This window comes from Etheostoma cragini, chromosome 1 (genome assembly GCF_013103735.1).
Source record: "Etheostoma cragini isolate CJK2018 chromosome 1, CSU_Ecrag_1.0, whole genome shotgun sequence".
Taxonomy (NCBI): Eukaryota; Metazoa; Chordata; class Actinopteri; order Perciformes; family Percidae; genus Etheostoma; species Etheostoma cragini.
The window spans coordinates 31,513,081-31,526,142 of NC_048407.1; the positions used below are offsets into that span (position 1 = coordinate 31,513,081).

The 13,062-nt window shown below is 40.1% G+C and overlaps 2 protein-coding genes across 3 annotated transcripts in view; one reads left to right on the forward strand and one right to left on the reverse strand.

The window, feature by feature from the left end:
- Positions 1 to 1,916: 1,916 nt before the first annotated feature.
- Positions 1,917 to 11,972, reverse strand: psmd13 (proteasome 26S subunit, non-ATPase 13). Its single transcript, XM_034865761.1, has 13 exons — positions 11,727 to 11,972; positions 9,910 to 9,988; positions 9,298 to 9,332; positions 9,140 to 9,195; positions 8,984 to 9,027; positions 7,977 to 8,063; positions 6,807 to 6,978; positions 6,121 to 6,200; positions 5,898 to 6,023; positions 5,295 to 5,357; positions 4,409 to 4,489; positions 3,147 to 3,263; positions 1,917 to 2,218 (listed from the first exon to the last, which is right to left on the reverse strand). Exons 1-13 carry the CDS (start codon positions 11,825 to 11,827, stop codon positions 2,123 to 2,125), a joined length of 1,137 nt encoding a protein of 378 aa, XP_034721652.1. The 5' UTR covers positions 11,828 to 11,972; the 3' UTR covers positions 1,917 to 2,122.
- Positions 11,746 to 13,062, forward strand: part of sirt3 (sirtuin 3) — a 7,808-nt gene continuing 6,491 nt past the window's right edge. Inside the window, exon 1 of one of the 2 annotated variants that reach the window (XM_034866390.1) lies at positions 11,746 to 11,978. Coding sequence is in view for 1 of the 2 variants with exons in the window: in XM_034866336.1 (XP_034722227.1) it covers positions 12,564 to 12,651 (88 nt within the window). In the remaining variant the exon portion in view is untranslated. Of the gene's footprint in view, positions 11,979 to 12,357; positions 12,652 to 13,062 lie in introns of those variants that run through there. The other variant, XM_034866336.1, reaches the window with a different exon arrangement.

Below are 13,062 nucleotides of genomic sequence, written 5' to 3' on the forward strand. Positions count from 1 at the left end.
ACCAGTTCAAGTTCTCTTTGGACCGACCTGAGTTCATCTTCAACCAGTTCAAGTTCTCCTTGGACCGACCTGAGTTCTACTTTAACCAGTTCACCTCGACAACTGGTTAAAGGAGAACTCAGGTTGATTCCAACTCGTAGCTCTGTTTGGAAATCTGGAGTTCTGTCAGTGGAGAGAAAAATTAAAATAAATCTGCTGTTGCCTACACCGTGTAAAGGAAAATAGGGTCCAGGTTGAAAATAAAAAAAACGGTAGTTAACCTTTAATCATCAGAGGAGCCCATTAAGGATGAGACAGTGGGCAGCAGGTCTGTCATGATATCGACTCTCAGAACATCGATGTGTTCCTCGTGCTCCTTCCAACAGCCGATCGTTTAGAGCTGAAACAGTTAGTCGATAAATGGATCAGTCCAGCAACAGAAAGTTAATGACACTGAAACTACAGCTTTGCAATGCAATCTGCTGGTGTGGCTTTGTATTTCGTGATAGTAAAATAAATATTTTTAGTATTTTGGATTACGAGTGGATCAAAAACAGGCGATAAAAGAAATGGCTCTGTGGGCACATGCCCCAAATTTAAGAATAAAACAAAAAACAAATGCTTGATCGATAAGTCAAAAAATGATTTTCCAGATAAATGATAATGAAGATGTTTTGTTGGTTGCAGTCTGAACATAATTTGGGGGCCCTTTTTGATTAAAGGGGCCCTGCCACATAGATTTCATGATTTTGTTCGACCATGGACTCTGTAACATTTGTTTTGTGGAAAAAATGCCTTGGTTACCTTGGTTACCTTGTTTCAAGCCATTCTAGCGTGGTATAGAAAGCAGGAAGACTCATTAATATTCAATGAGCTCAGATGCTTGACCCGCTAACAGCTAGCCAATGAGAGCCGACTATCTGCGTCCTTTCCCCGGAGCAACCACAAAACCGGCTTCAATGTAACCACATGTGGAATTTGTTCACAGCGAGTTTCCTCCCACTGAAAGTGCTGTTTTACCGCAGACAGGCTCAGATTATTATGTTATTATTATTATTATTCAGAGTGTCTGACATTATGGAAAGGATCCCTGCAGTCATAGACTTTTTCGTTTAGGAGTAAGATCATTTTTCTTTAACCAGAAACGGAAAGCGGCATCACCAAACCCATCAGATACTTTCAGCATCTAGAGAAAGCATATCTTTATTTTCTTAAAGACATTTTTTGGGTCATCTATCACACAGGACAGCTTAAAATGTGAAAGTGGAGAGAGAGGGGGAATGACATGCAACAAAGAGCTCCAGGATGGATTTGAACCCACGGCTGCTGCGGCAAGGACCAAGCCTTGGTGCACACGCTCAACCAGGTGGGCTACTGAGGTGCAGTAGAACCAGGATCTGGTGGGTTTGGCGATGGCAATTTCGTGTTAAACATAAAGATCTATCTGTTAAAAAAACATTCCTGTATGGATCCTTTCCATAATGTCTTAGACATTTAGATTAATAATCTGAGCCTGTCCATTGCAAAACCAGCACTTTTAGTGGATAATTGCCCATTAACGTTACATCGCAGCTTGTACTTTGCTTAAAGCTAGGGAATAGTTTCTGTCTCTCCCACCAAGAATTCTAAGTAATAACAATTAAAAAAAAATTTTTTATTTAAATTTAAAATAAAAAATTTAGTTTAGAAAAACAGAAGTTACACTTAAATGCATTTTTGGGCCACTATTGGCTTTATAAATAATGTTACTGTATATTTTAATTTGCACTACAGTGACACATAATATATTAAAATTCATACTGGAGGGAGTGATGAGGTCTTCAGTTGTAACTTTAAGTAAAAGTACTAATACCACCAAAACTAATCTTAATTTACAATCCAAGGCTAGACTTTAACCGATAAAAGAAATAAAAACATACAATATTTGTACAGAAATGACTTTTTTTGGGTGTTTTTTTATTCATGTTTTAGACAATATTTTTAGATGAGGAGGATAATAACGTTACAACCAGCTGTTTATTTGTAAAATACCACAGTGTATTTTTTGTATTTGTACAGGTTGGTGATACACATAAAGTGAAGAATGAACATCCGACAGAACGAAAAACAATACAAAAGAGAAATGGCTGTGAGGTTTCTTGGTCTAGGTGAGGATGTCGTGGGCTTGTTGCTCCACCAGCATGGCCATGTTCTTAACGTCTCCACACCAGAAGTCCAGACGCTCCTTCATTCCTTTGATCTGAAACAGAAAACGCGTTGGCTCGACTCCGCAGTTTTTAAACATATCTCAAGGTCAAAGTGCTCGCTTGTTTAACGAAGAGAACGTTAGAGTAAAACACTCTGACGCTCCTCTCAGAAATAATGGAGTAATATTTAGAAGAAAGCAAACAATGTGACCAGCTGAGAGAGAGAGAGAGAGAGAGAGGGAGCGAGGGAAGTCTTAAATCCTCAAAATATCCTCAAATGTGTATGTATTGTATATTTAAAAAGCTGCACCAGCACCATAAAGTAAAGACGACAGCAGGTGAGATAATCCATCCCCCTCACAGCTGTGGCGTACCAAGATGCTGATTAGAGAGCGTGATTATTGCACAGGTGTGCCTTAGGCTGGCCACATTACAAGGCCACTCTAAAATGTGCAGTGTGATCACACACACCTGCCATAGGCCGTCTGCCAAGGCGTTTGAGAGAATTTGGCAGAACATCCAACCGGCCTCACAACCGCAGAATTTATAATTTCGTTTTCTGTATAAATATAGATATTAGAGTTTTTCCGCATCCACATTTTGATACCATCAAACCTCCTCCTTGCTATTCTACCGCGGTATACGGTATTACCGTGACTAATTAAAAATAATGAACCCTAACCAATCTATGAGCTTGTGCCTACACCGGTCAGAGACTGAATACCAAACACTGGAACACCTCTCCCTTCTCTTTAGGTCAGAACCCCAAACGCTGCCAAACTGCAGAAGTCTGTTCATCTTCCAGACCAGTTCTCTCTCTCTCTCATATAAGCATTTTTAGGCATTTAATAAATTATATTTAATCCTTGTCTCCTATATGAGTGCATTGCATTACTTTAATGACATAATATGGAACTGATACCACCCAACCCTTATAGATATATCTATAGATGAAAATAAAAAAACAGAATGAGGCCTCACCTGCTGCAGGTCCAGCACTCTGGGCTGCACCCAGGTCATCTGCACCTTCTGGTCCACCTCATCAATGTTACCTTTGATCAGGCCCACGGACAGAGCCTTCATCACCAGCAGCTCCACCTGCAGCACACGCTCCATCAGTTCTCTTAATTCAACATGCGTTCATGTTCAAAACAAATGTCAAAGCTCCTTGAGGATCTGCTCTGTGCAGGCGTTAAAATTAGGAGTGGGAATCGCCACGATTGACCACGATGGTCTCGCGATTCCACGCGATTACGATTATCCTGTCGACGATTCAAACCCACTCAATCTCACCATGCCTCCCCACCTCCATTTTATTTAATATTGCAAAATGTTTTTCAAAATCAAAGTCAAGCGGTCAGATATATATATTAAAATCCCTTTTTACTGCATTGGCTTCCTGAAGAAGACAATTGCTGAATATAGCGAGGTCTGAAATCAGCTGGTCTCACTTTGCTAGACCTTCATCCCCGACACTGCGGAGGAGGGTCTGGCTAGTCTACACATCATTCTGGGATGGGAGGGAAACGTGCTCTGGTTTATTGGCATTACTTTAAACCAATCACAATTGTCTTGGGCGGTGCTAAGCTCTGCTAAATAGCCTCCGGAAGGACGTTGTTTTGGTGGAACATGTGTACGTTCAGAAGTCAATAGAAAACTGATTGGACAGATAGTCTAGCTAGTGGTCTGGATTTACCCTGCAGAGACCTGAGGACCAGTTACAGTAGACCTCAGAAATCCACCAGAGGTTAGAACGCCGACACAAAGAAAGCGGAAGGTGAAGGACGTCGGCGAAAAGACATACGTCCGGCAGAATTTCCTGCGGCACCGGAGCAATCCCGCAGGTGGAGCGTTTTGTTGTTGTTGTTGTTTTTCTTCATTTGTTTATTTAATACAGATACAGATATTAATGGACATTTCTGTCAATACGCCAGAATTAGCCAAAAGGCTATTTTTCATCTGCAGTCCCTAGATAGAGTAACAAGTCACCCTAAAAAGTAAAATTACATATTAATATAACACACTAACAATAACAATATATTATACATGGGGTAAAAGTACTACTATTGACGTTAAGTAGACTAGGACATTGTGTCAAAGCAGAATTGTCCACGCCTGCATCGTTGCAATGATTCATTTTGATGTCACAAGTCAAAATGGAAAAACTGTCTGGTGATCAAAGGCAATCATGCTGAAAGGTTTTTATTGGCGGGCTGATTAATCGTGCTCGTCATCCAACTGACCTCGTTAACGGGGATTTTGGCACTCTTGGCGATCTCGGTGAATGTGAGCTGTCGGTTGTTTGCAGGACGAGTAAAAGTCATCTGGAAGAGACAATAGACACTTTAAGTCATTTCATATTTGGGTTTGTAAACCTTCAGGGTGACATCATCTCGGTCACATACAAAGTGGGAGAAAATGATAGATTAGATAAGATAAGATTGGTTTTGAGTGTTTATACAAGAATTCCTCGGTCAAACCATAAAGTGGCGCTGCAAGAGATGTATAGATAGATAAGAGATATATAGGATGGATAGATAGATAGATAAATAGAGAGATAGATAGATAGATGTAATGGACTGTTCTTATGTAGCGCTTTCCTAGTTTCAACAACTACTCAAAGCGCTTCTACATAGTACAGGAACCATTCACACACAGTTACACACTGCCACAGCCACCCGAGATAGATATAGCCCGAGATAGAAAGGATAATATAGATAGATAAGATAGATAATATAAGATAGATGGGATAATAGAGATAGATAAGATAGATGGGATAATAGAGATAGATAAGATAATCGATAGGTTATATGCTTTACTGATCACCAAGGGGACATTCAAGGTCCCAGTAGCTTACAGGCATCACACACATACATCATAAACCGCATGATAAAATACCAAATCCACATGAGTAATATGGACAATAAAAGGAAAGATACTAAATAAAAAATCCACATGAACAAATCTATGTACATCTAACCTGAGGGCTGTCCTTGTTTTAAGAAATTCTTAGTCGACTTACACTTAAATGCTTTTGCCGACTAATCGATTAGAGGATACAAAATTGGAAAATGGAGCGCAGTATCAATAAATATAAAACACCTAATGGAATAAAGGAGGGGTCCTCACCTCCATCACGCAGAGCAGCTGGATCTTCTGCATCAGTTTGGCTTCATTTGTTGCGAGATCAGGCTACAACCAAGAGAGAGAAACAGAAATAAATCAGACAGTTGCCAAATTTCAGCAATGACGTTCAAGTGTAAATCCTGTGACCTGGTTCCAGATGTCTGTTGGCACGGTAACGGCTCAAATCAAAAGTTTTTTTAATACATCCTCTCCGTTACAGAGGTTTAAACTCTGCTGCTAAGTATAATTTAGACCCTTTACTTCAGGAAAAAGTACTAAAACTACACTAAATATTCTGTTACAAGTCAAGGTCCGGCTGGGAAAATGTATTTTAAGTATTAAGCGTAAAAGTACTCAATGCAGAAAAATCCTCCAATTTCATAAAACTGGAAACAGCTACCAGCAGACCTGCAACTTTCAGACAGGTTGCTCACGTCACGCTATGTCCATTAATTTGAGTGTGTATGGTTAACATAGACGAAGATCAGTTCTGTTACTGGAGCTAAAACTCTTGTGTAGACGGGAATCGCTTTTGTCTCATAGCGCAGCTTGAAAAGGTAGCAGTGTAGACGTAGCCTACGTTGAGCAGTTATAAGGGTCGTTCACCTGTTGGCCCCAGGCGGTCTTGAAGCCCTGGAATTTCTCCACATTGCCTCCATTGAAGGCGTATAGTGTATCGATGAGCCACTGTTTGTCGGTGTTCCTCAGGGTCTCCAGCACAGGATGCATCAGCTGCGAAGACACAACAGCAGACGTCAACACGCTTCATTGAGAAGCCTGGTCAGCATCGATAAACAACGTACATCCAACGTACAACTGTTAAACCCACCAGCTCTCCGAAGTTATAGACTCCTTCTCCTAAGAGTCCAGCCAGTCCCAGCGTGAACGCCCGTTCCTGCTTCTCCGTCTCTGTTATGTAACGACAACATCACGGTTCAATGTTAACGTTCGTTTTCATTGTCCAGTCGGGCAACTGGGGAAAAAAATGACCTGTACTTGCCAAAAGTCAATTTTTATTGGCCCCTATAAAATTATTTATAATTACACGTAATCCCCAAAAAATTCGGAGAAAAATAACTTCTTAAAGAGCGTTACAAAAATAAAAAATGTTAAAGAATAAAAAATGTCAAAAATGCTTTAAAAAAAAATTTTTTAAAAACACAATAAGAATCAAAAGATAAAAACGTGAGATAGTGAGAAGAAAAAAAAGTGAAACAATAGCGCTTTGCAAAAAAGGATGACACTAAAGGATGGGGACATGAGGATGGACAGTCAACTGAGCTGAGGTGGACGTGGACACTAAGGGTGGGAATCACCAGACGCCTCCCGATACCTTATCATCACGATACTTATACAATACTATTGGAATTTTAAACATATTGCAATATTCTGCGATATAATTTCAGCTTGCATGCACGTTTTGTAGCATTGTCACAGCAGTAAGAAAAACACTACACCGTCACATTCCTAGCTGCAACAGCCTGAAATGAAGTCCGAGTGTTTGTCTTTGCTCACCTGGAAGGTCTTTAATCTCCACGCAGCCGAGGTAGCGCAGGGCGTCCTTGTAGTAGGACGCGTGGTTCCCGATGATGCGGTAATATTTGCTGGAGAGGTCGTAAAACCGCCCGTGGACCGACGTCACGCCGGGCAAGTTATTCAACATTTCCTCAACTTCTTCAATGATTTTCTGGAAGTGACAAAAAAGAAGCTCTTGTTATCATGGATCATGTTTATTTTACTTTATCTTTACAGGCGTATGTCAGAGTAGGGCTGGGCGATATGGAGAAAAGTGCCATACACTTTGTTTTCAGAATAGGTTAGGCTACGTAAAAATACCATTATCTGTCGGAGTCAGTGGTATTATAGATGTTCTAGGACAGTTTATATTACCAGCTATCATAATATTAATATAACAATAAATGTATTCGATATATCACCTTTTGCAGACAAAGTGGTTGCTGGGCAATATGGAGAAAATCAATATCACGATATTTGTATACAAATATCTTGATATCGAGACTGGAACGATATTGTAGTGTTGACTATTGGTGCTTTCACAAAATATTTACACAATGATATGTTTGATAAATAATCATCGGTAATGTGGATATAATGACTAAGTGGGTAAAGGTGAATAATAGAACAGCTAGAATAGCTAGTATTTCAGAAAATGACATAACTTTACTGTAATTTAGCCTTTAAAACCAGGAAAAGACTTATGCCATATTAGTATTATGGATGTTCTAGGTCAGTTTATATTAGCAGCTATCATAATATTAATATAACGATAAATGTATCACCTTTTACAGACAAAGTGGTTTACATGATGAATTGTCAAAATAAGACCCAAATAGTAAAATGATACCAATGGAATGAAAAAATTTAGACAAAAGCAAGTTTTAACAAGCGAGTCTTCTTAAAAATGAAAACGGTAATTTCATTGTCAATGTTTTTATTTTTGTTCTCTGTTACATCCCTAGGGATGCATCAAGCCAACACTGTACAGATACCTAAACTCAGCACTTGTGTTTTGTTTAACAGCTGCTGATGTTATACGACATATTTACGTGTGAACACAACCAGCAGCGTGATGTTTAAAATCTGCAACAACGCGTTATATCTGAACGAGGCTGAGACACACTTTTTGGAGTAAAGGGAGAGAGCTGCGAGGTCAGGAGCGTTTACCTTCGTGGCAGGAAGATCGTTGATCTCCAGTTTAAGTCTGCCGATGGAAGTCTTGCAGAGAATGACGGCTTCGTCGCTGCTTTTCACCTAAAACCAGACAGACACAAGGTAAGGTTTCCATAAAAATGCAGTTAAAAAAATTCCATCATTTAAAACTTAGTTGCCAGTTTACGACTTGGTACACCAACCTGATGCAGTTGAATACAACAGTCCTGCAATAAATCCTCATCATGAAGGTTATATTGTGCCGTTTGTGATGCTGTATAACTTGTTTGTGATATTCAGAAAGTTGTTTCTGTTATATTATCTACTCTTATTGATATAAACGTGGAGGACAAAACATCTCTCAGTAAAACACATCACCAGTGACTACGGCATTCAAAACTATCAGTTAAAAGTTAAGTTAAAGCGCTCGTATTATGCTAATTCACAGGTTCATAATTGTATTTTGACATAGTTTAATTTTCATAAAACACTATATTTTTTGTTGTGCTGCACCTTGCTGAAGCTCCTCTTTTCACTCTGTGTTGAGCTCTCTGTTTTAGCAACAGAGTCAGGCATCACACTTCTATTCCATCTTTGGAAGTCACACACGCTCAGTAGCTAGTAGAGGCGGGCCGATGTATCGGCAGGCCAAAATCTGGCATTTTCCAAACTGTATCTGTATTGCCATTTATAATGGCAGATAACTTAATATTTGAAAAAAATTAAAAATGGACTTCAACCATGTTATGAGTGGTGAGATGGTGTGAGAGAGCACTCTACAACCTCCCTGTTGGCAACTTTTAACACACTTTGGGGCTTTTTCCCATTTTAAACCTACAACGTGCACAAAAAAGATATTTTACACAATAAAGGACAGGGGGAAAAGCCAAAAGCATAGTATGAGCACTTTAAATCTACACTTCCATAAAACGGTTGAAATTAAAACTTGTTCTAATATTCATAAAAGGGTACATTTTATTGCAGGACTGTGGCCTTAAGCCTGCATTGGTTAGGTGTCTTACCTTTTCCTTGGTCTTCTCGAGAAAAGTGATGGCATCTTTAGGATCTGGGAAAAGATTTATTTTGTAAATACTGAAAAAATAATTATGTAAAAAACAAAAGAAAAGATAAGTGTATTCTGCTGGGAAATATGTCCTGCTACATCATGTTGTTCTTACCTTTCATCTGTCTGGCAACATAAAGTATAATCTCCATGAGGGACAATGGGTTGATTCTGACGAGGGACAAAAAATATATATATATAATAAAATAAGCATCGACAGAAGCAGGAAATACTGAACTGGAGGACGGAGTGTTTGAGGAACTTTTATCTCACCTGTGTTCAAAGTCACTGAGGAAATTGTCATAGAGCTTTATGAAGAAAGACAAACGAGCCGTCAGATCACAAAAAACATCAAAATGTTCAACGTTTATCTCGTTATAGTCGCCATGCATAGTATTTGGATTTTAACATTTATTACAGCTGATATTCTAATTGAGAAAAAATGAGCAAAGTGTGTAAAGTTCAATGTTTATGTAAATGTCTGGTATGTAAATCTTGGTACACTTTTTATTTTAATCCCTTATAACCAGCGGAATGGCTTCCAGATTTATTTTCAGCCTCAAAACACAGCAGCTAACGGCACGTTATGAACTATGAACATAAACATAAAACAATAACAACAGCACGAGAGAGATGGAGATATGTAGTGCGTGGAAATGATTTAATTTCATTGTTTATCGATGTATCAAAATCCTATGCATTTAAGCGCATGTGGTCCAAATTGAAGATTCGGCGCAAAACAAACAAAACTTATTATTAAAGTCGACACAATTTGGACAAATGTGACGCAAACCACTGGAACACAGTTCTTTGCTTCAAAACATAATACTCGATCAAATCCAAAGAAACTTGGATGCATCCATTATTTCTAAATTGTGCCGTTACCTGTATGAGGCCATCTCCTGTTGTGAAGCAAGGATCTTTCACAAAGTTTGTCAGCCTGAGAGTCAACTGATGCCACAATCTGCCAAATAAAAAAACAGTTAATGAACACATGAAGACGGACAAAATGTCCCACAAGACACGTTGGATTGTTTTTTGTAGATTCAACAGAGTTTCCCCCGGAAAAGTCATCAGGACCGGCGGCAAGTGTCTTCTTGTTCATGGGGGTCGAGTCACAGACTGATGGCAGCGTTAAAGTGTTAATAAGTCACTTTTTGATATTAAAGTGCTCATATTATGCTCAGTTTTAGGTTCATAATATGTAGAGGTTGTACCTGAATAGGTTTTTGTGGTTACATTTTCAAAAACTACCATATTTTTGTTGTACTGCACATTGCAACAACTCCTCTTTTCACCCTTTGTGTTGAGCTCAGTTTTAGCTACAGAGTGACACATCTCACTTCTGTTCCATCATTGTTGGGAGTCACACATGTGCAGTAACTAGGTAAGGACTGCTGGCCAATCAGAAGCAGAGTATGAGGACATACCCTGACAGTAGCTAGGTAAGGACTACTACCAGTCAGAAGCAGAGTATGAGGGTGTTAGGGGTGCAAGATATATTGACTCGTTATTCTTATCGCAATATATCGAAAAGTGTGGAGTCAGAAGCAGAGTATGAGGGCCTTGACAGTAACTAGGTAAGGACTACTAGCCAGTCAGAAGCAGAGTATGAGGGCCCTGACAGTACCTAGGTAAGGACTACTAGCCAGTCAGAAGTCACAAGTTCCGACTTAGTAGCGTTCCAGGCAAAGTCTTCTAGCTATAGACTATCTAATAATGAAGTTAGCTAGCGCTAGCTGATACTAGCGCTTTCTAGTTAGCGATACAACATGTAGTAGTACACTAGAGTATGTGTATCGTTATGATTACAATGCGTGGAATTGTATTACGTTGCCTATTTCTCTCCGTTAATCACCGGCGTCTGTACAGCATCATAAGGGGGTCGCCATTATGGTTTACCTGTGTGTGACGTCAAAAACTGTAACTATCTGGTACGAGTTCACGGGTAGAAGCTAAGTTACGGGTTTGGCTGCGGTTCCAGGGTGCTTTCACGGGTAGAAGGTTGTGAAAACACGGGCTACCTGAAACTTAGCTTAATCAACGGATCCAGAATGAAAATATTTGTTAAAAGTTGGATAGCAAATGAGTTTCCAGCTCAACGAACAGTAAAATCCTGCTTTGACAGTAATGCATGAGTTATACTCATCTAATGATTAAGGCGTTTACAATGCAGGAGTTTTACTTGTAACAGAGTATTTCTTATTTACTTTTACTTGTGCAGAACATCTGTATCCTTCCTCTACCACTGTATAGTCTAAGATATTAGAGACTCTTTTAAGGGGTCATTCGGTCAACCTCCATAGTGATGTGTTCTTACCAAACAGCATTATATTAAACGTATTGTATTCCTATGGTGCAGTGACTAAGGACTCGTCTACAGCATCAACGTTAGCTAACAGCTAAGAACAACTTGTGATGAACTTTGTCCCACTGGACAAAATGAACGGTGTATTGTTGAAAGATACCAACCCTTAACTTATATATATACATTATTGATTTAACTGTGTATAAAAAAAAAATACACTTAAAAGCAACGTTTCCGTTCTGATCTACAAGAAGAAACTAGCGGCTAACATTAGCCGAACCTCAGCTAACGCTAGCTCCGTGCATGACTCAGCGTGCGTTTCCAATGAATGAGCGAGCTAACGTTAGCTAGCCTAGCGTTAGCAGAGCATTTAGCTAGCTGACTTTGTTTGTACCTTTTGTTGTACAAATCCTCCAAAGTGTGCCACTCCGTCGCCATCTCCGGCGTGGAGCTGGTGCTCTGCTGCTGTTTGAGGAACCCGGTAACATCTCTCATTGTGGCAACAAAACTGTGAACGAGGTTAAATTTGTCTTCGGGGGCTGATGAGTGATTCTGAATCTTTAGCTAACGTCAAGTAGCCTGCCGTGTTGTGAGTCTGCTGCTGGGCGCAATGCGTGATGGGAAAAGGAGCAGGCGTTTCTTTACGGTAAAAGAGATATTCTCTTCTTCTTTTTGAAACAGTTGATTTCTTGACCAATTTACACTTTTATGTTTTGTTTAGTTTTGCTTTTCATTATTAAACGGTGGCTAATTCAACAATATACTAGGTAACCGAGCTTGGTAGCTGACCACCGAGCTGTTTTGTTTGCGTTAGCTAAAGTTCACTGCTATATCATACATTACGGATTTTGAATGTAGTTTTGTTTTCTAGGACGACAAAGGCATAACCCGCCCTACTATCCCTCTGATTGGCTATCACTCGCTGGCTGCTCTTGCTGGGTTGGTTTTGGTGAAGTGTCACGGTCATCCTACCAGAGATAGAGTAGCGGTGACATGCCTTCACCATCCTAGGGGGGGGGGGGATAGTCGCTTTTGGTTATTTTATCTTACTGGTCGTCCCATCGCGTCATATGGAGGTCAAAGGACGACAACAAACATTTCAGCAGGCAGCTAGTCATTTTATTAAATGTTATATTTAGGTGGATAAAATGAGTTAACAGCGCGTGTCCCTGTTTCAGTCAGCAGGAGTCATGCAATAACAACGTGCAGCTAGTTTAGTCGGAGCTGTGTTATGGCTTCTTTAGCGAGCTCCTCGTTAATGTCACCTGTCAGACTTTGTTGTCTGTGCTCGAGAACAAGCACGACTCTCTCTGCATACGGTTAGTACACAAGATGAAATGAGGGAAATGTGTTATATGATGGATGTAACGTGAGGGTTTGGTAGGGGGTGGTGGATAACTCTTTATGAGAATATACAGCAGGATGAAGACGGATGACTTTCTCAAGCCGTACTTGACTGAACACACTTATGATAACCAGTTAAAGAAACGGACCAACAGACCCCGTTGTTCTGGACGGAGACCAGTGAAGGCTGTCACTTCCCAATGTAAGTCGAGGGAAGCTGTGAGTTGCGCATGCGTCACTTTGCAACGAGTAGCATATACAATAGGCTCGTTCGAGATGAACTGCGCCTCGCCTGTAAAGTGGACGAAAGCAGGCGGCAGCAGCGGGGGCGGGGACAGAAAGCTGCGGGAAAGTCGGACAGTTTCCAGCCGATTCCAGCCGCCTTC